Source organism: Mya arenaria, chromosome 6, assembly GCF_026914265.1.
Source record: "Mya arenaria isolate MELC-2E11 chromosome 6, ASM2691426v1".
Classification (NCBI taxonomy): domain Eukaryota; kingdom Metazoa; phylum Mollusca; class Bivalvia; order Myida; family Myidae; genus Mya; species Mya arenaria.
Genome location: NC_069127.1, coordinates 32648892 through 32672121, shown reverse-complemented (window position 1 = coordinate 32672121; position 23230 = coordinate 32648892). Strand labels below are relative to the sequence as shown.

The 23230-nt window shown below is 37.8% G+C and overlaps 1 protein-coding gene across 1 annotated transcript; it reads left to right on the top strand.

Annotated features, from left to right (window-relative positions):
- Nucleotides 1-14252: 14252 nt before the first annotated feature.
- Nucleotides 14253-21776, top strand: LOC128237727 (uncharacterized). The gene is made up of 7 exons (XM_052953309.1): nucleotides 14253-14477; nucleotides 15414-15483; nucleotides 18004-18129; nucleotides 18578-19025; nucleotides 19824-20004; nucleotides 20213-20413; nucleotides 21390-21776. The coding sequence occupies exons 3-7, from the start codon at nucleotides 18035-18037 to the stop codon at nucleotides 21680-21682; spliced, it is 1218 nt and encodes a 405-aa protein (XP_052809269.1). The 5' UTR covers nucleotides 14253-14477; nucleotides 15414-15483; nucleotides 18004-18034; the 3' UTR covers nucleotides 21683-21776.
- The last annotated feature ends 1454 nt before the right edge of the window (nucleotides 21777-23230 follow it).

Genomic DNA, 23230 nt, shown 5'->3' with positions numbered 1-23230 from the left:
TTATTGATTTCTTTCGACACAAAGGTACTGGAGATTTAGCGATAGTTGTAAATTAGTAGTATCCTGTATCTGTATAGAGCATCAGAAGCGATAGCCTAGTGGTTAAGACGGTAGCTTTGTAAGCCTGAGTTCATGAGTTCGACCCCGGCCAGAGACAGGTTGAACATTAAAAAGTTGGTAGTTTGATATTCTGCAGATATCTGTGTGTATAAATGTAATGATAGCTTCTAAGTAATACTAGTGCTATGATGTAGTAATTGCTATGGTGTAGGTAGGCACGATAAATCTACAGATAACGTGAAATTATTATGATAGCCAATAATAGTGAGTTGCTTCCCTTGTTTCTAATATAGTCATTAATTTGTCTCAAATATTAGTTTATGTGACTTTGCACTGTGTACTTTGATTATTGTGTTGATATTGATATGCTTTGTGTGTATTTTTATTGATTGATTTGCGTGTATGTGATTATCTTTATTGTGTGTTTTGTGACCAGTGATGTGTGATTCAAATGGATTTATGTGGAATTTAAGTGACCGAATAGTGTTTTAATGAACTTTACATTTTACAGACACATTTCCAGCGAAATAAAGTTATTGTGTTTGAAGCGTATTTAGTGTTGTGTAAATTGTGAATTATGGGTGAAGGGTTCCCTTCTCAAAAAAGTGCGGAAAACGCGCGTTTAACACGCGTTAAACGTGCAGAAAACGCGCGTTAAACGCAGCGGTATTGGCACTGCGTTTTAAGCGTATTTTTCTTACCGAGTGCGTAAAAAGTGAATAAAATTGAACAGAAAAGCGCACTTAAGCATATTTTTTCTGCGCTTTTTATAAAAAAAACGCACTAAAAACGCACTTGAGTGTATTTTAAGTGCGTTTTTAACCAAAAAAATACACTTAAAAGGAACTTACACAAAAAAAAACGCACTAAGTGTGTTTAAACCGCGTTTTTTTTATAAAATGCGCACTTAAAACGCAGTTGAGTGCGTCTTTTCTGAAAGTGCGTTTTTTACCTCCAAAAAGCGCAGTTAATACGCACTTAAGTGCGTTTTTTAGAAAGAATACGCACTTCTTGAAAGTGCGTTTTTAGTTCGCTTTTTGGAGGTAAAAACGCACTTCTAGAAAAGACGCACTCAACTGCGTTTTAAGTGCGCATTTTTTGGTTAAAAACGCAGTTAAACGCACTTCAGTAAAGAAGTGCGTTTTGATCCCTAAAAACGCGCTTAAAACGCACTTCCGTTTTTACTGATTAAAAGTGAATCGTTTGCATCCAAATTTTATGAAAAAAGAGCATTTTTCTGTGTTAAAAAAGAGCACAAATTCACTCAGGTGCATTTTACCTGCTGAAAACAAAAACCTAAAAGATTCACTTTTAACGCACTTCTGTATAAAAAGCGCACTTATTGACAGAAAAAATACACTTAAACGCACTTCTGTTAGAAAAGACGCACTTATTCACACAAAAAACGCACTTCAGTTAACAAAAGACGCAGAAAAAATACACTTATTTAGAAAAGATACACTTATTACGCAATTATTCATAAAAATACGCAGAATAAATACACTTTTTCAGAAAAACGCAGGAAAAAATACACTTTTTAATGCGTTTTAAGCGCGTTTTGGTATAAAGTGTATTTTTTTTTTTGAGAAGGGTTAAGTGAACGTGAAAAGAGATTGATTCGTCGGAACATAGTGAGGGATACAGAGTTAAGTGCTGAGCCTGACAGAATGAATATCGAAAGTGATGTAAGGAGACGTTTTAGTGAAAGTAAAAGCTATGTTGGTGCATATGATCATGGTGCACATGCTATTGAAATGGATAGATTAAGTGACATCTCAGATTTGAACACGATTGATGAATATTTTCACGAGAGTACTTCAATGGAGATACGGGCCATGGAAAGAAGTGTGGATTCAAAAACCAGAGTGAAAGAAAGCTTAAATGAAAGTAACTTAAAATATCTTGCTGATCACTATGAAAGGATAGAGCATACTTTGCGAGAGCTTAGATACGATGATGATTTGCTTGATCAGAAGCTTACAACTGAGCCTATGAGTAAATATGGAATTAGGGCCAATTCCATCGGGGAGAGGGGAGAAATAGAAAAAGCTAAACGTCTCAGGCACTTTGACGATTTGAGTGAGACAAAACTGAAAGGTAGCTATAAAGCTTTTGATATGAGGTATGATGTGATGAAAGATGTAAAGCACAAAAATGTTCAAAACGAAAGTTCTCGTGATTTAAAGACTGAAATTAGAAGTTTAAGATTGGACCAAGAGGAAATTAAAAGTCAATCTAGTAGATATGAGCGTGAAAGTTTGAAACTGAAACAGTTACAAATGGAGGAGGATAGAAAGCAGCGATTCATGATGGAAAATAGACAGAGATTGAACTATGAAATGGAAATGAAGAGAAAAGCGGAACATGAGTTAGTAGAAAGAATCAAAATATTAGAGCAACAAGAGTTGGAACTCAATAAAAGAAGGAATGAAAATGAGAGAATTGAAAGAGATTTAGAAATGAGCAGAGAACATGAAGAGGAATTGAATCATAGATTAATATTATTGAAAGAGAAAGAACAGTTGCTTCTGGATAGAGCTGATAACAGAAAAACTGAATTTAATGATCGAAACAAAAAGAAAGAGGAAAGATTGAAAGGTAGAGAACAGAAAGCTGAAAGCGTTATGTATAAAGTTGGTTCACCAAAGATACCAAACTTGAACGGAAATCATTTTGAGCAGTGGAAAGTGGATGTTTGTAGTATTCTAGAAAGTAATTCTTATCCAGATCATGCTGTAGTACAAGCAATTAGAAACTCATTGCAAGGAGATGTAAGACAAGTTCTCTTGAATCTTAAAACCACTGCTAGTGCTGAAACGATAGTGAATAAGTTGAAAGAAGTATATAGTAATGTGAAAACAGGTGATAGAGTAGTAACGGAGTTTTATTCAGCAAAGCAAAAAGAAGGAGAATCGTGTTCGTCTTGGGGAGTAAGAGTAGAAACATTGTTTCAACAGGCTGTTGAAAAGGGTGAAATTGATGAAGAGAAACGAGATAAGAAGTTGAAGGAAAGATTTTGGAGAGGATTGAGATCTGAAAAAATACGAATGACCACTAGAGTGGCATATGAAAGTAAAGACTCATTTGAATGTTTAAGGAGAAAGGCTAGGTCAGAAGAAGAGGAAGAGAATAGTGAAGTCAGAGAAGAGAATACGCGTAGTGCATCTGTAAATCAGATAAGGGATGAAAGTGGAATGAAAGAACTCTTAGAAAGATTGAAATCCATGGAGATAGAAATGAAAAGGTTGAAAGGGCAAAGTACTAGTTATAGAGGAAATAATTACAACAGTAACTTCAGAAGACCCTTTAGAGGAGGGTACAGAGGTGGAAATAGAGGATTCAGAGGTAGAAGTGACGATGGGAAAGAAGAGCAGAACAAGGAAACAGAAAAAGGACCAGAGCAGAATGAGAAGTCTTTAAACGAGAAGAAGCTTTTATCGGGGGGCACGATGGAAGCGAAAAAGTAGATAGCCCCATCAGAAATTCAAAGAATAACTTACATGAGAGATTAGTAGGGAAGTCGAATGAGAACTTTGTTGAAATAGAAGGGCAGACAGTTAAAGCGTTGATAGACACGGGGTCTATGATAAGTACACTATCAGAGGAGTTTTATTTGTCCATGAATGAAAAGCCTAATTTGAAAGGCCTAGATGAGTTTGAATTGAACGTTACAGGAGAAATGGTCAACAGATACCATATAGTGGTTATATTGAGGCCAACGTTAGTTTACCTAACACTGATATGCCACCATTAACAATACCTCTGCTCATTGTTAAAAGCACAGAGTATAACAGAAAAGTACCTGCAATAGTTGGCATGAATGTTATTCGTGAATGTGCCGTGTGGTGTAAATGCGAGAATGTAGACGACATTCCTGATGAATGGAGCATGGCCTTTGAAATGTCGTGTTGTTCTAGTGTCGGAGTAGTTAAGGCTACCAAAGATTTTTCATTACAGCCGATGGAAGTGAGAACTGTAACAGGTCTGGTACGAAAGACATCAGAGATAGAATCTGCTGTAACAGAGAACTTCGATAATGCAGGTCCAGATAAACCCACTATAGGTCCAAGAGTTGTTACACTTAGTAACCCAGGGAAAACTACAAGAGTGCCTGTACGTGTGTGTAATCTTTCAGCAAAGGTTTTGAAAATCAAGGCTAAGACGCCTATCTGTCAATTACAAGAGGTGAAAGTGCTTAGATCAGCACCAATTTTTGAAAAGAAGAAAGACGCCGAAGAACATGAAAAAGAAAATAAGATACTTACCTCTGAAGTTCCCTCCGCCTCTGTCCATCAGCAAACCGCACCTGAAAAAGAAAACATAGATAATGAAACAAAGTGTGACATGAATGATTCTCCTTTAACTAAAGAGCAAAAGGAAAGGGTATTAAAGTTATTCGACAAGTGGGAGTCGATATTTCCCAAAACATCACTCGATCTAGGAAACACATCAGCAGTGAAACATCGAATAGTACTGACGAATCCAGAACCTTTCAAAGAAGCGTGTAGAAGAGTACCTCCTTCACTATTCCAGGAAGTGAAACACCACCTGCAAGACATGTTGGATATGTGTGCGATCAGAGAATCAAGCAGCCCCTTTTCGTCCAACGTCGTGATCGTTCGGAAGAAGGATGGCACCATCCGATTTTGCATCGACTTCCGGAAACTCAACTCCCGCACCAAGAAGGATGCCTACGCACTTCCACGCGTCGAAGACACGCTACATATGTTGTCGGGAGCGAAGTATTTTTCTAAACTTGACCTCAAGTCAGGTTACTGGCAAGTGGAACTTGAAGAAGATGATAAAGAGAAGACAGCTTTTCAAGTCTGGGGTCTAGGATTCTATGAGGCGAACCGTATGCCTTTCGGCCTCTGTAATGCGCCAGCGAGGTTCCAACGCCTTATGGAACGTTGCATGGGAGACCTCAACTTGAAAGACTGCCTAATCTTTCTGGACGATATCATCATCTTCAGTCAGGACATCGATAGCCACCTTGATAGACTCGATGCCGTATTCCAACGCCTTGCCGACTATAACCTGAAGATCAAGCCTAGCAAGTGCGAGTTCTTCAAAGAGGAGACTACGTACCTCGGTCACGTTGTATCAGCTGAGGGGATCAAGGCTGATCCGAAAAAGACGGAAGCCGTCAATAACTGGCCCAAGCCTAAGTCCACAAAGGAAGTCCGGCAGTTCCTTGGTTTCGCCGGCTATTATAGGCGCTTTATTCGTGGATTTTCGACTATAGCACGGCCTCTTAATGATCTTTTGATTGTACAACCGACCAAGAGGAAGACGGGTTCTAAGACCCCGAGGAAGATCAAGAAGGTACCATTCCAATGGTCAGAATCACAGCAGAAGGCATTTGAGGAGCTGAAGGCACAGCTTACAAACCCTCCAGTGTTGGCCTACGCGGATTACAGCAAGCCGTTTTCGGTGCATACTGATGCCTCATCACTTGGTCTTGGTGCCGTATGGTACCAGCGTCATGATGGGAAGGAGCGGCCCATAGCATACGCCAGCAGAAGTTTAAAGCAGAGCGAGCGCAGTTATCCAGCGCACAATCTCGAATTCCTTGCCTTAAAGTGGTTGGTCACTGAAAAGTTTCACGACTATCTTTATGGCGGGAGATTTGAGGTTGTGACTAGGGATGCAAACGAATATTCGAATATTCGAATATTCGATCGAACGTTTAGTATTCGAATGTTAAAATCGGTATTCGAATATTCGATTATTTTTTTCAAAAAATAATGATATAAACCTTGGATCTTTAGGGCAGTTGTTGTGTTTAAAATTATATTGTCTTGTTTTTACAACAATACGCATCTTGTGCCTGAGGCGTTAACGAGATGACAATCGAGTGTGCGTCATGTGTCAATTAGGGATCGATCGTAGGGTACTATAAACAGTGTCCATAATTGTAAAATAACTGGCTATTAGGAAGTAACATCAAACAAGTTTAATTGATTTTCAGTTCTTTTAAATGACCATGCCAATTAAGAATTTAAGGAAGCGGCCTTCACACCCTCTTGTCAGTTTGCCTGCCAATTAAGCTGAGCAATATTGCTCAAATCGGTGATTGATATTATACGCTGAAAGTAGATACCACTTCATTCCTTCAGAATATATGTTCGCATAACATTATAAGTTAAACTTATTATTATTATTATTATATATTAGATTTGTATTTCTTAACAACGTAAAAGATGCCAGCCACATCTGAAGTATGGACTTATTTCACGCGCTCTGTTGACAAGAAATCTGTCACGTGCAAACTATGCAGTGTGAGGTTGTCGTACATGGGCACGACGACTAATCTCTGGAATCACGTGAAGGCTAAGCATCCGAGTTCTCAAAGTGAAAGCAGTAAACAGCAATCAATGAAAAAGTTTAGCGTTTCTGGTCTTAAACATGATTTGTGTTTTGGGTGCTTTGGGCAAAAACTGCAGCTGGCCATCAAGCCGGCATTTGCTCTCCCGGATGTCAACAGGGTCGTCTCCAGATGTCGTAAGCTGGTCGGGCACATCAAACACTCGACTACATTGACGGCCGAAATGCGCAAGCGCCAAGCTACTCTAAAGGTGCCCAAACACGAGCTGGTGTAGGATGTTACAACCCGATGGAACATCACGCATGCTATATTGGCCCGGCTGAACGAGCAACGCCGCGTCCTGTCCAACCTCATGCTGGACACTCGGGTTACCCGGAAGGCCGACCAGCACCTGTCGTTGAAGGACGGCGAGTGGACCGTCGTCTCCGAGCTGAGTGACGTACTCCGTCATTTGACTGAGACGACTTCGTATATGTCAACGGAGAAGAACGTGTCATGCAGTGAAGTTTATCTCATCGTGACAAGTCTTTTGGACAACACACTCCGTGCATGCGAGGCTGATTCTCATGTCGTCAAGGAAGTGAATGGTGTTATTGCTGCTGAGCTTCGTCGCCGCTTCCGACCTTCGAACGATGCCACCGCCACATCCACCCTAGTCCTTGCCGCTCTATTGGACCCCCGCTACAAAGACCTGGACTTCCTGTCAACGGAACAGCGGCGCTACACGGAAGACGCGCTCGAGAGTAGATTGGACGATGTTCCATTTCGGTTGCCAACCCCGACGAGAGTGCGTCAACACCCTCCAAACGACCCCGTCTTAGCTTCATGGTTCCAAAGACGACCAAGACGGCTAACGACGAGCTGCGTCGGTACCGGCACGAATCTTCCGACGAGGAGGCCACTCCACTTGCATGATGGAAAAAGAACGAGGGACGCTTTCCTCGCGTTGCACATGTTGCTCGCCAACTGCTTGGGATACCTGCGACGTCTGTGCCATGAGAAAGAATTTTCTCCTGCGCCGGACTCATTGTTAACAAACTTAGAAACAGACTGTCATGTGATCTTGTTGATAAGATAATATTTCTGAATAAGAACAAGGCCATCATATGTGATGATTTTATCGATGAGTGATTTCATTGAATTGTACGTGCTTGTTATGTGCTTGTTATGTGCTAGATATGTATTTCATATGTCGATGTAATAATATTCGACACGCTGCTATGTATTGTATTGTATTACGATAACACTAGAAACATTCGACAGATAAAGAAAAGGGTATCGTGGTTTATAACTAAAATTAATAGATAACTATAACTTTTTAAAGATTCAATTTTTATCGAATATTCGAATATTCGATCGAAAGAATTACCGAATATTCGAATATCGATTTTGCCATTCGTTTGCATCCCTAGTTGTGACGGATAACAATCCGCTCACGTACGTAAACACCACTGCCAAGCTGGATGCCACTGGACATCGATGGCTCGCTGCGCTTTCCAACTATGATTTTACGATCTCTTACCGGAAGGGAGCGAATAACCAGGATGATGATGGCCTCAGTAGGAATATTCCGACCGATGTCATTCACGCCGTCAGTCATGCTGCGACAGCAGAGACAGTACCGCTGTCAGAGACGGTACGCAATCCGGAATCGACACCACCCAGTCATCATGTGGATATTCCAGATGATATACTCAGTGCCCATAGTCTATCCTCTACGGATTGGCACAAGGCACAAGTCCAGGACTCGACCCTCTCACTGATTGCAGACCATATATCACGCGGAACCCGACCGGCTACGCCGATGGACCGACATATGACTACATATCTGAGGGAGTGGAACCACTTTATTGTGCTTCAGGGTGTGCTGTATCGGAAGTCCAACCTCCATACAGAAGAACGCCTCCAGTTGCTGTTGCCAGAGAACCTCCGTACCGAGATATTCAAGGCGCTTCACGATGACCTTGGTCATCAAGGACGCGACCGGACGGTTGCACTCTTCAAGGAGCGATTCTACTGGCCTGGGATGGACAGTTTTGTCGCTGATGCTGTCAGGAACTGTGGACGTTGTATTCGCCGGAAGTCCCGCGCATCTGTGGCAGATATGTGTCCAATCACGTCTACAGCTCCGATGAACATTATCTGCATCGACTATTTGTCATTGGAGCGGTCCAAGGGAGGCTTTGAGAACGTCCTTGTATTGACAGACCATTTCAGCCGGTATGCTCAAGCTTACGCCACACGCAACCAGACTGCGAAGACCACCGCCAGAAAATTGTTTGAAAATTTCATCGTGCACTATGGTTTTCCCGCAAGAATCCACAGTGACCAGGGAAGGAATTATTAATCTGCGCTCATCAAGGAGTTGTGTGCCCTGGCAGGTGTGGAAAAGACACGCACTACGCCCTACCACCCCATGGGTAATGGAATGGTCGAGCGGTTTAACCAGACGCTACTCAAGATGCTCGGGACCCTTGAGGAGTGTCAGAAGCTTGACTGGAAGTCTCATGTATCGGGTCTGGTGCACGCCTATAATGCCACGCACCATGAAAGTACAGGGTTTTCTCCGTACTTTCTGATGTTTGGGAGGCACCCCAGGCTCGCTATTGACGCTTTTCCTGGGCTCCCCACTGACAGCTTGTCGTCGAGCACACATTCGGAGTACCTTGGTAAGCTGCGAGACCGTCTCCAGTTCGCCTACGCCAAGGCCCGGGAGGTAGCAGCGAAGACCTCGTCGACGAACAAGGCCACCTACGATAGCCGTGCCCGCAGTTCTGTGTTACTGCCAGGAGACCGTGTTCTAGTCCGCAACGTGTCCATCAGGGGGAAACAAAAGTTAGCAGATAGATGGGAGCCACATCCGTATATTGTCATCGACAAGCCCATTGATGACATACCTGTATTTGAGGTGAAACGCGAAGGAGCACGGTATAAGAAGTCTAGGACTCTGCATCGTAATCTACTCCTTCCGTTCATGTCTACCACTGACAGGGATGCTCTTGTAGATGATGTAAGAGCGGATGACAATGAGGCATCAGATGTCAGTGTTTGTGTGGATGAACGGGAAGATGATAATAATGGCGGTGTACAGGATGATGATGACGACAACGATGTGGATTCCGTACCTAGATTTGCTACCCCTGCCAGAGAACATCCACAGGATATTGGTATCACCCCAAGACCAAAGAGGATACGGAAGAAGCCGACCTGGATGACTACAGGTGATTGGAAAGTGTGAGAAGTGACCCTTGAGTGGTGTTAAGTGGAGTACAGATTTTAATGAACTTTACTATTTTAGCAGAAGGTATGCGTGATACGTGTAAATTGCTAATGTTGACATATGTTATACGTTGTCATTGTTATTTGTGGAAATGTATGATTTTCAAGCCCATATCTAGAAGAAGATATGAGTTTGGTAGGTTTTGATACAAGGTACTTACCTTTTGTAATACTTACCTGATGTATTAAGTATGGTATGAAGAGTACTTACCTGTAGTTGATACTCACCTTTGGTAAGTGTCCGTTGATCGCCCTTAGATCTGCATGAGTAGATGTTTATACTTACCTTGGGTAGTTATAAGTTGTATTTCGTACAGGTTCATATTTACCGTATGATCTGTATGTAGTAGAGATTGCTCTAGTTGTTGAGTTCCCCAATTACTCTAGTTTAGTTTAATACTTAACCTTCTAGATGTAGATACGCTTACCTCTGGTAATGTGCATATTATTGAGCGGTAGCCTAGCCAGCGTGCACATATTGATTTATCTGTGTGCTTACTATTCTTTTAAATTTGCATGTTTTCAGTATTTTATATATTTCAGGCTGTATAACGGAAAAGTCAGGAGCCTTTTTATTAAGCAGGGGGAGTATGTCACAGGACATGTGTTGATTGTATTGAATACATTAATAAAATATATTAAATTTGCATTAAGTCAGGAGTCTTTGTATTTATTACATCCACGATATTCGTATTATTCTTATTTCCTATATTTCTACTTTTGTCCTTACCTTGATCCAACTTAACTCCGCCCTAGGTGTCCTGTGATCATTATTTTACTCTACATTTTATTCTACCATTGTTCGTACTAACCTGTCACGCGTGATTGGTCATCAGGTGTCGAGTGTGTTAATCTTTGCACTTGCCTTCCTGATTTTATAGTGACCAGTCACATTATTGTAATAATAAAATATATAGGATATTTTGATTTGTTACAGGTTAGTACATTTTTGGTATTTAATAAGCATATAATATGTGTTGAAATATATCTTAATAACAATTAACATCTGATGTAATTATATCTTTACATGAGTATTATAACTATATAAGTATATAGCCTGAATCTCGTTTGTATTAATATCTACATGTTTGTTATTTGTATTTGCATTGTGCATTTGTAAATCGGCACTTGCCTTCCTGATTTTATAGTGACCAGTCACATTATTGTTATAATAAAATATCTAGGATATTTTGATTTGTTACAGTGGTTACTCTACACAAACGGATCCTAATTAAAAATATATGCCGACTGGGCTACGTCGACACATGCATATGCTACTTACGGACATATTACAGAATGATATTATTTGTTTATTTCCTATATTTAATCTGGATTGTAACTTAACTGACTTAATATTCGCACCCGCTATCAATGTACACGCCGTTACGATTGTGTCTGTCTTGGGTATTGATGATTATGGTATAACATTATGGTAGTTGATTTATGTGTATATCGGGTAAGCGTAGGCCTTTTTCGACCATACCTTTTTCGACCATAGAAGTTGCGAGGAAAAAGCTATAATTATTTGAAAAACTTTGATCTTGTTTTCTGACTGTCAATTACCCTCCTTGCTTGTGTCGATTTAAATCCAAATGCATGTCCGATAACCCTATCTGATAATTCCTTCGATTTATCAACATGCAAGGCTTCTGGTCCTCATCACTAACTTTTTTTAAAGGAGTTGGCATGTAAACTAGCAAACCCTCTATGTTGCCTTTTCAATTATTGCCTTTGCATGTGTAAGAACCTAAGAAGCCGAATTCACCCATGTATTTGTTCATAAGAATAACGACTATTTCTAGTTTGCGATTTATGGAGCGGTATTTGGGTCAAAAATGAAATTGGCAATGTGTTAACATTTGAATGTTTTATTAGTAATCTCTTACAATACATTCCATTCATGTATTGTTTAAATCGTTGTTATAAAGTGCTATATCGTAATTTACATTATGTTTTCCATGTTTCATGAATATACATTGTCCGTATCATGCTAGCGAATTTCACGATGTTGCAAACCGCTATGTGTCTAATGCTAAACACCAAACCGCTATGTGGCAGACGCATTACGGCAAACCGCATTACGCTTAAACTGGATTTCGATTACGAAACTAAGCATGTCCATATTAACAAATCACAGTGAAGATATGTCGTTATAAATAAACTCGTTTATTTAAAATGCAGAACTCTATTCCTCAAACTTCTAACTCGAATCTGCATTATTCTAAAACTGCAAATTGAATACGAAACCAATCACGAGCTTGTAAATGATAGCTCCATCTAATAAAAGTAAAGTTACTTCCCCTTGATTTAAAATTGTCATTTACTATAAGGAAACTTGCGCGCTTTCACTAAACACATGGCTGGTTTAGGAAACATATTTTGTAAATCAAGAAAACAAGACCGATGTAGCTACGTTTTCAAAATTTAGGTAAGAAACACATTTATTAAAACATATTTCTGTATAAAAACTGGCTTGCCATCTTTTTTCTAAAAATGTCTGAAATTAAATGTCATCTGTTTCGCAACCCGTTTGAGCTTCCAGTAGCCTAGGCCTCCCAGTGCCTGGTGACTGTATTGGTTTTGTCTTCTCGCAAATATAGCGGGAAATTGGCTTTAACTAGAGTCCCTTGCGTGCGGGGGCATATGGTGTGTGTGTGGGGGGGGGGGGGGGGTTAACTAGCAGATCGTTCCCACAGGGCAGAGATTTAGTCTAAAATAATAGACGTGTTATACGGGATTCTTCCAATCCCTAACGTCTAAAGGGGAATGTGCAAAAACGATTGAAATTGTTTTAAGTGAAGTATTTTATGGTTGAAATTGATCATAAAGAGTTATATTCATATTTTACCATGTACGTGAAATGTTATTTTGCACTAAACAAGCATTTAATGCATTAAAACAAGTTGTTTACCTTTCCAATAAAACGAAAGTTGACTGACACAGACAACAATTAAGCGAAGGGGAACAACTCGATACAATCTTAATAACTCGGCCTCCTCCGACAAAGCTTCGAGATAGACCTCGTTATACAATCGTAACAACTCGGCCATGGCCAAAGTGTTCCGAGCGATTTAAAACTGTGCCCTGAAGCCTTGCAGGTGCCCTTCATGTAAATATCGTTATGTTTTGACAGAATGAAATGAAGAAAAGCCGTCAAACTCATAATTATAAGTTGGATATTTATTTTTGGTGTACGGAACTAATATAAAATAACATTATCTGGTAATAATTCTTGTTTTTATTATATTTTATAGACGCAATGTGCTTTAACCCGGAATCCCGATCGGAACAACTACCCACTTTTGATACTAAATAATTTGTACGTGAAGGATTTGCCATATCAAAAATCTAAAAAAAATCCGTCAACGTACAATTATTTGGACTAGGCAGAGATTCTGCCCGGGCTTGGCTGGACCGAAAGTCAAAGTCCCCGCTATTCCCCGGACCTCGGGGGCCTAGGTTACAATTAACTGGTGCATGAAGGGTTTGGGTCTCTCAGAGCCACCGCTTATATTTGTGCATGGTACAAGATCTTTCTCCTCTCTTCTGTTTCCCATTGAGCCACCATTGGACCTAAGACGAACCGGGGATCTTTCTATTCATGGAATTGAGGATGTTTTATACCACAATGAACTAGGCAACCTTGACGCACCTGACATTACTGCCCTTGGTATCATTTATTTTGATTCATGGCAATTTTTTATTTAATTTTAGATAAGATGTCCCAGCAACAGAAAAAAGTGGTGTCTTTGTTGCAACAAGCTTGCTCTCGATTGGGAGAATTGCAAACAACACAACCAGCACAGCAATCAATTCATCAAGTAGTAATAGTAGTAATACAGCTTCTACGTGTGCTAGGCCTACTGTTCGGCAGCTTTTCGCACGGTACAGGACTAATGGACCTGCAAGGCGACGGATGCAGCATCCGTCACCAAGTGATGAGTTTACAACATGGACTCGTAGGTTTTTCTGCCTTTCAAGGATAGATCAGGTTAATAAAGAAAACAAGGTTTAACAAATCAATAAAACTTCCTTGCTTACTATCTTTTACGTTCTTTATTATAAATTTATAAACATATCTTCCGACTAGTATGTTATTGGTCAGTTTTTTTCATTTTTCAACCAAATGTGCATGTTCGAGCAAACTTGATTTCGTATTAGCCAGAAGGTTTGTTTTTTTCATGTTGATATATTTTACAGTCTAAACAGATATTTCTGTTTGTCATAACTTTAAATATTTTAAAATTTGAGGTTAATTAAAGATATTATTAAATTAGTAAGGCATTTTACCTAATGTTGTTGCTGCTTCAAGCATGTTATATTCAATAGTGTATTTCAAAGTAGGATCTGTTATGTATAAAATAAAAACAGTAAGTTGAAAGTTATAATATGTCCTCATGATACTTATGTACTTCAATTTAAAAGCATTTTATTTCATTAATGAATTGAAAATTGCATATGAATCAATTTTGTTATCATATAGGATGGGACTCCATCTCGGGAAGAAAAAAGGGTGCTTCAGGAGGCGGGGCTAGGGGAAATTAAAATCACAATTCCAAAAACCAACTCCTTCATTGACCTAAGACAAAAACTGTCAGAGTTCTTTCCCAAATTAAAAGAGGCTGGAGGATTTCAACTGCTAAGATCTGCAGTTGGGTCCAGAAATTTGCTAGAAGTGATCCGTTTGCCACCAGAAGGCTACACAACACAGTATTTAGCTGACAGATGTGGCCTTGGACAGGCCATTATATATGTCCGACCATTACAGACATGTCTGTCTGTAAGTCCTGTGAAAAGTCAGAGTGGAACGGTAAATATGCTTTGAGTTTGTGTTTAAAAAAAATGAAACAGTAACTTATTGACATGCCCTAAATTTGAATGTTCATAAAGATGATGAACTAAAACTAATGAATTATTCAGGGAAGAGCGTGCAGACAACTTCTTTAAACCATTCAGGGCTTTTTCTATAGTACCCACGGGTCCGACTATCGGACCCATTCTCAAAGCAAAATATAAGATATTTTTCCCAATCTTCAGAAAAAAATCCCAATCCAAAAAAAAAAAAATTTATTTTTTAATTTTTTTTAGAGATTATTTTTACCTGTACTGGTTCATTTTCAACATCCTAATAAATTAGGTGATGTGAAGTTTTTTTGGTAATTGAACTCAGAAATCATTGATTTTCATCACATTCAGAGATATGAAATATTATCTGTCATGATTTATTGCAATAGATATTTACACCCCAAGGATTGATATTTCAGCCATTGTGGGTCTTTTAAAAGGGAAAACAAACTAATATTAAATCATTTCCTAATTCACAGGAGACTAGACTAGACCTTTTTCTTTTCACTGTAATATTTCCCAATTTCCGCATTTTCACGACGCAAAATTTCGCAAAATGTCTAGGGTCTTTTTCCCAAAATGGGCAGAAAAAGCCCTGCCATTGTATAATACCGGTACATGTAGTTGCATTAATTATTTTGCTTTATTTTTACTGGTCCAAAGAAATAAATTGAAAAAATCATAGAATAATTTGAATAATTGTCAAAAAGTGTAAAGTTATTTAAATAACTTTGAACTTCATCACTCAGAACTACCAATAAGGTCAGAAAGCAGAATATGATATGCACTCAAAAGCTTTAAGAAAATAATGTTTTTACCAATTGCTTTCAAAGAAAGAGGGTTCTTGACTGATTTCTACACAGTAAATACATATATCTATGTTTCTCATTCATCGTTGCAGGAAGTTTTTCATGAGAAGTGCCTGAAGTGTGGAAATGAAGCATATAGAAGTCTGCGGAAATTCTGATTTGGTAAGGTATCATATGTTATGATGTAATTCATGAATACCGGTACAGGTTTAATTTACAAGAACCTTTGTTATTGTTCATTATGCCACTAGTTCACTATATGGATGATTTTTTAATGCATGCACAGATGATTGGGATTGATGTATAAATGTTTGTATAGAAAGGATTTTCTTTTATGTTACTATTTTAGTTGGGCATTTATTTGCCTTCTGAAGTTATCATAAGTAAAGTGCATCTTATGCAATTTTGGAGAACATTTGCCTCAAGCTCCTCTATCCACTAAGTGCCGTGTTTGTTTCAAACTAAGATAGATGATCATCAAGGATATATTTTCTCCAGTAAAGTTTTAAAGTAAGAGTATTGTTCTGATATTTGTCTTATATAGTAGACAGTAGAAATTTATATGTCGCTAAATGCATGAGTTGAAGTATCAGTTTTCAGTGAACATCTAGTTTAATTATGCCCCACTTCGAAGCAGAGGGGTTATATAAATTGCTTTGCACATGTCGGTCGGTCTGTTGGAAGACCAAAGCTTGTCCGAGTGATAACTCAACAATTCCCGGACCTATGGTCATCAAACTTGACATGAAGATTAGGTATGACCAGTAGATGACCTGCCTCATATGCATCCAATGTCAATGACAAATCAGCTGTCATTTCAGTCCATGCATATTTCATTCAATTGTCCAAATATTTCTGACAACTTGGCACTCAGGGGGGCATAATGTTTGACTAACATCTCTTGTTAATATATCCATAATGTGGTTGCCTTGATTACCAACTAGAAACACTTAGAAAACTATTAGGAACCATGTTGCTTGGCAATATAAGAGTGTCTTCTTATTAAATCATAAACAGGTAAAAGAAAATCGATCCGAAGAAGAAGCGAAGTAAATATAGCACCTGTTTAAGTTCAAAAGTGTTCCCTTTAGATTTGTTTTGTTTCATGTTGCTTAACCTTACTTTGGCCAACAGCTGAAAGTGAGCTCTTTAGGTCACCAGAGCACGAAGTGCTCTAGGTGAGCTATTGTGATCGATCTTTGTCAGGCGTCCGGCTGTCAGTCATTCAGTCCGTCTGTCCGTCCGTCAACAATTGCTTAAAAAACATATCCTCTTGAACTACCTGGATGAATTCAATGAAACTTTACAGGAAGCTTCCTTGGGTGACACTCTACAAAAATACAACAAGGGGTCAAGATTGATCAACAACAACATTATTATGAAGTTGATCCATGAGGAATAACAAATTCAAGGAAGTTTCAAATAAATGATTGTAGTTGCTCCTTGACCAAATATCTAATTAATGTACCAACTTATTTTTTAGATCAATATGAGATCCTGATTGCATGATTTTTCTTATGATTTGTTTGTTATGTTTTGTGTTCATATTGATCATTTTTGTTTGAATAAGCAGCATGTTTATTACTTTGCAAATGCCTGTTAGACTGTTTGTTGGAAAACTAGAGAATGATTTGAACTATGTTACTCAAATAGTAGGTGGGTTGATCATAACAAGTACCGGTAGATGAACCCTATCAATTTCAAGATAAACAGGAGGAAGGTCATGGTGAAATTTAACGCAAAAACATGTCTGATCAATATAAGAAAATTCAAACTCATTAATTTGGTGCCATCAGGGGGGAATACATGTTGTACAAACATCTCTTGTTTAGGCCTGAAATGTTTGTGCCTTAAAGTTATAACCCTTTCTGTCTGTTCACATTTTCAATGTATTTTTTCTTTATAACAGCTTTAAAACTATTGAATTTTTCAACTTTTAACTTTAAACACTCACTTCCAGTAACAATGTGTTTTTTCTTGACAAGTTTTATTATAAAAACATTTATAGTGTCAAGATTTATAGCCCTTTATAACCTACATGTATTAAAATTTAAAAAAAAAATGATATGTTTTGAAAGGAATTCAATGAGACATAAATAAAATAATGGCAATATGACCTTGAAAAATCAAGAACCACAACTCTGACCTGTTGTCAAAGTGCTTCCATTGATTTGAAAGAAAATGATTCAGCATAATAATATTAATCAATATATTATATATTGATAAGAAAGGTTTTGGATGAAATTAACAGTCATTTTTACAATAAAACACTAAATATCATGACAGTCACATAGGGATTATATTTATCAATAGGCCAGGGTAAAAAATGAATATCAATATATATATAGCCTGTAATTCACACTGGGTTTTCATGTGCCGGTACAAATAGAAGGTAAATTTCGAGCTATTGAAATTCATGTAAGAGTCCAATGACTCTATTGTTTCCCAAGTATTGTGTGTATATTAAAAAGGTATAATTTTGTTTGCACTGGTGGATTAGCTTGGGAAAAACAGAATATCTATAACTGCTGGCTTAAACTATTAAGAGGCTATAATTTATTCCATTTTTAAATATCAAAAAAACAGTTTATGGTTTCTTGAACCAACATATGCTAAATATGTTCAGAATACTTGTACAAGTAGTACTAATGCACAATTTGAAGACAATTTACTATTTTGCAGAAGAGATGTTTGTTCCTGTCCAGTTTGTGGAATGTCTGTTCCAGCAGTTGATATTGAGCTCCATGCAGATCAGTGTTGTGAAAATGATCAACTCGAAGGCTTTAAGACAGGGCCCGTAAAACACAAGTAACCAATTATTTTGAGTACAGGTACATATACTAAGCTGAATATATAAATTAAATGAAAAAAAAATGTAATGAGGTGTCTGTTGAAATTCTGTATTAAGTTAGTATCATTGTTTATCTCATTTAGAACAAATGGCTATTGGCTAGATTACAGTATGCCTTAAGGTATGGCCTACAATTCGAGAGGTGAAAGCGAAAAGGTTATATCTGCTTCTTTATTTAATGTCACTTAGAACCTTTTCGCATTCACTCCTCAAATTGCCTGACTGCCTTTATGTTACCATAGCTGTAAATAAGTCGTAAAATTCAACACACATGTTTACCCTAAGTTTTTTAACATGGTATTTGACACAGGTATTCAAAAAAGTGCCTTTACCCTGGGAATTATATGTTTAAATGGAATAGCCCTAAAGTTTAGTTGTATCATCTATAAATTTCTATAAATGCAGGTCTCTAGAGGAGACGGTTACAGAGATTCGGGGTAAGCTGAAAAATAAAAAATGGACACTGTCTATAAGGCGCACCAAAATCATAGAAACAACAATGGAAATGATGGCAGATGCAGATGAACAGGATTTGGCGTCAGAGCTTATGGTCAAGTTCATAGGGGAAGAAGGGGTGGATGCTGGTGGTCTTCGAAGAGAGCTCTTTAGTCTTGTGTTTGAAAAAACTCCTCTCTTAGACAGAAATACATTTTCCAATGAAGCATGTTCACTTCAACATGGAGAATATATTATTCTTGGAAAGCTTGTGTCTTTAACATTTATCTATGGGCACCCTGGATTAAAGACATTGCATCAAACTATCATAAAATACATATTGAATGAAAAAACGCCAACTACAGAAATCCCTTTAGCAGATGTTCAGAATGCCACTGTACTGAGGGCTATAGATACAGTAAGGATCCGTTTTTAAAATATTTTTATTGCTAAATAATAGCATTTTGTAACGAGAACCACTACCACCATTTTACACTTGAAAGGAGAGCATATTTTCACAACTTGGTGTGTCACATATTTTGGTCCCGAATATAAAACAAGAACCATTAAATGGATCTTATGAGCTTTAAGTATACTGCACAAGTTGCATAACTCAAACTTATATTACAACTTTTTTTTTCCATTTTCAAAATACAATAATGACTAAGTGCAATGAGAAGATGTGCTGTGCAATGTTTAGTATTAAATTGTAGAACTAAGCTGCAACTGATGATTTGCTGGAACTGCACTTTATAAAGCAACACTGTTTATCACCTGGTCAATGTTATGGTACACAAAGTAAGTGAGGGTATTATTAGAACTTGCATGTTGTCATGTCTCTCCGTTCATTCAATCCAAATTTCATTTTCTGTCCATATCTGTGTCAATCATGGTTTGATTTGAAAGTTTTTTGGCAGAAATGACCATCATAGTATAAGGATGTGTGTGCACAGGACTCATGTCCTTCAAGGTCAAGGTCATAGCAACCTTTTGAACTTTAAGCTAATTTTGTTATAAAAGGCCTTACTGATGATGTGTCCAGTCCATTCCTTTCTCATGTATGGTTGGTTTTTTAAATATTTTGGCAGAATTGACCACAATGATATGGGGAAGTGCCTTGATTTCATAAACTGTTCCATTCAGGCAGTTTTCCTAACACTTGGGCATACGGCATTTATCATATTCTGTGATAGCTCTAGTTTGATTTCAATTTCAGATCCAGAAAGCATCATCTAAGGAGGAGTATATGGAGGCAGCCATAGAAACAAGTGATTTGTTAGAAAGATCAGGCTTCAACAAACCTCATACACAAGATTCCTCTCAATCAGCAGTCTACACAGTTAAAGAGTACCACATTTTCTACAGGTGCTTTGGCCATATCAGACAGTTCATGGATGGTGAGTGATATAATAGTCATTTATATCATTTGCATGGATGTGTTGAATATAAATGTGTGCATTATAAATGTATCATTCCTTCAGTCTGGACTTAATACACAAATAATCATTTGATAGGCAATTTACTCAATACAGGGTCTTTATTTGTACTTTTCAATAATTTAATTTCATTTAATTTCTTGGTTATGCCTTTGTTTTTGATATGCAGGGCTGAAACTGCATGGAGTTCTGGATATAATGATACTTCATCACCAGGAGGCAACACAGTTTCTGGGCGAAGCTACAGCTTTAACTGCAGAAGTGGTGAATAACTTTTACAGTTTCAGCTTTTCTGACAAAGGGGATCCAAACTGGGAAACGGAAGAGGCAATTGAATACAACTTTCGCTGTTTCATATGTCAAGTTAAGAGTAAGTTTTCCACACCAACATAACAGCATAAGTTTCCTGAAAATGCATCCATTAAATGATAATTGTGCTCTAGCTGAGCTTTTCCAATCGCCCAACGTATGTCATCTATCGACAACTTCTAACCACAGAACCAAATTGCTTGGCCCATTTAATTGAAACTCAACGGGGATTTTACTTTGTGGTGCCCTTTTGAAATTAGAATTATTCAAAGACATTAATTCAATGTAGAACACTGGTTGTCATGAAAATTGAAAGGAAAAAAACTTGACCTAAACTGTAAGGCCTTCCCTTAAATATTTGGTGTGTATAATGATAGTGTAATTGTCCTATAAAGACCTTTGAAAGACTTTTCTTAAACTGCCAAGCACAGGCCTTTGATATTTGATATGCAGTCTTGTGCAGTAACCAAGTTCTGCCCCTGGGTCAAAGCCCGACTCCCTCCAGAGGTCTCATGTGACCTATAGATTTTCCAGGCATTTTTTCGATACTCTTTCCTGAAACTTCACAGCACTGTCCTTTTAAAAAGCTTAGGTGGGTGAGTCTGGGCCACAATGGCCCTCTTGTTCACATGCAATGTAGTCATATTGCGCAGAAGAGCAAAGTTAAGAATTAAAAATACTTCTCTTTTGTTTTTAGCTCAGCTGTAAACAACCCATATCAGTCTTATCTGTTTGTTTTCAACATTCTATACCTTAAAAAATCTTTTATAATTTGTGAAATATTTACTTCTTTGAAAGTATTTAGGCTTGTAATTGAGGTTATCTGACTGATAAATGATGTGAACTGATTTTCAATATGATTTAAAAGGAAATTTTAAAACAAATAGCACGTTATGAAGCTTAGTTTCCTGATATTGGGGCCTTGTCCTGAAAACTGTTATGTGGTCTCATAAAGACCCATAGGGTCTCAGATGAGCATTTCAGGGCTACAATGGCTCTTAATGAGTTGAGATTTAATTTAGTGATGTTCATTTCAGAAGGCCGGATCAGCTCAACTGTAATAAACATTTCCACAGAAACTGCTGAGGAAGACAGCATTCAAGTTACCCTTGAGCTGGTGTTGCAAGCCTTTGTTGGTTGTCAAGGATTACCAAAAGACATTCCATCTGGACTAATAGAGTTCAATCATAACAGTTCAGCTTTGAGCCATGTCAACACTTGTGCCCCTAGTATAACATTTCAAAATACATCAAAACTCCTAAAATTTGAAGATTTTGAGCGGACAATGCTGGATATCATTTTTGGATGTGAAGGCTTTGGCCAAAAGTAGTGATCAACTATTAAAGTTAATTGTTACTGAACCAGAAGTATTTTTATGTTATCGAAGTAAGAGCATTTAGTCTCCGCTTCGTCTGTCTGTCCTTTAAAACTACTGATGGTGATTGAATTAAAACTTGATTACATAGAAAGATGACAATGAGAGGAAGAGCACTGCACAAGAACCATAATCCTATCATGCATATATGTATTAAGTTATCTCCACTTAACAATTTCTTTCATAATTGGTGCTTGTTTGGGCCTTACCATTGAAAAAAGTTTAGGTTATTGAAATAAAACTTGAAATATAGACAGATGGCAGGAAAGGCAGTAAACAAGAACCATAACCTCCCATTCTTTTTTATAATGGTTGCTTGTCTTAAAGTTATCAAGGGATTGCAATCAAAGAAACTTGTAGATAGATGGAGATAAGAGGAAGTACAGTTCCCAAGAATCGAATCCTATCCTGCATATTTATTTAGTTATCTCCCCTTTTGTTTCTACATACTTGGTGCTTGTTCGGCAATATTATGGAAGGTTATGAAGGGATTCAAATGAAACTTGGTATATAGTTAGGTGACAATGACATAATGAAACATTTGAAGATCAATATCAGGCCATCATGCCAATTCCCTTTAAAATTAATTCTTCAAGCCTGCCCATATCTTTCCAGGTTATGGTTTATTTTCAACTTGTGTATAATAATGCTACAGTCATTCACATTCTACCAGAATTTCAATTGTAGGTCAATTTTCTGCCTAGTATCCAAAGAATGTGGATGAATGGGGAGCATCCATAGCTACCAGTGATACCCTTTTTTTAGAAAACACCAACATTGGTTTTATAGAAATAGTTCATTGGCAATAACAAAGTGCAATTCACTACAAATGAGACTGATTTTCAAAAGATTATAGCGTGGGGATAATTGTTATATTCCTGCAATAAATGACAAATCATTCACTAATTAAAAACAGTGTGCAGGTGGATGCAGATTAGACTTTACTCACTTTTAGTGGAATAATTATATCTTTATTATTCATCTATAATCTTGGGGGAAAGAAATTTAATTTCCGTAAGGCACAACTATTAAAGTGACATTGTAGTATGTAACCATCTTGTGGTATGTAACATTTATTGTGGTCTTTCATGAAAAGAAAACAAAGTTATCAACACCCCTGAGCTGACTCCGCTATGAATGCTTTAGGGCCAAATGGTCCTCTTGTTAAATGGTTTGTATTGGCAATATTTGTAATCGAAATGTATGACTTGTATATCATGAATTTTGCTCATATGATTTTAGCTCTACTGGCCAAAGGCCAGAAGAGCTTATGCGATGGTACTGTGTACGTAGTACATGTATGTGCGTCCGTGCGTCTGTAAACAATTCATGTTAACACGATACAGCCTTAAGTTTTGTATCTTGATGAAACCTGTACAGTATCTACATATCCATTAGAGCTTGGTTCCTTTCGAAAACCAGCCATATCCGCCAAGGCATGCCTAGATTATGGGCCTTCAAAGTGTTAAAGAAATGTTATTTTTAGCCAGGTCTGCATGAGCA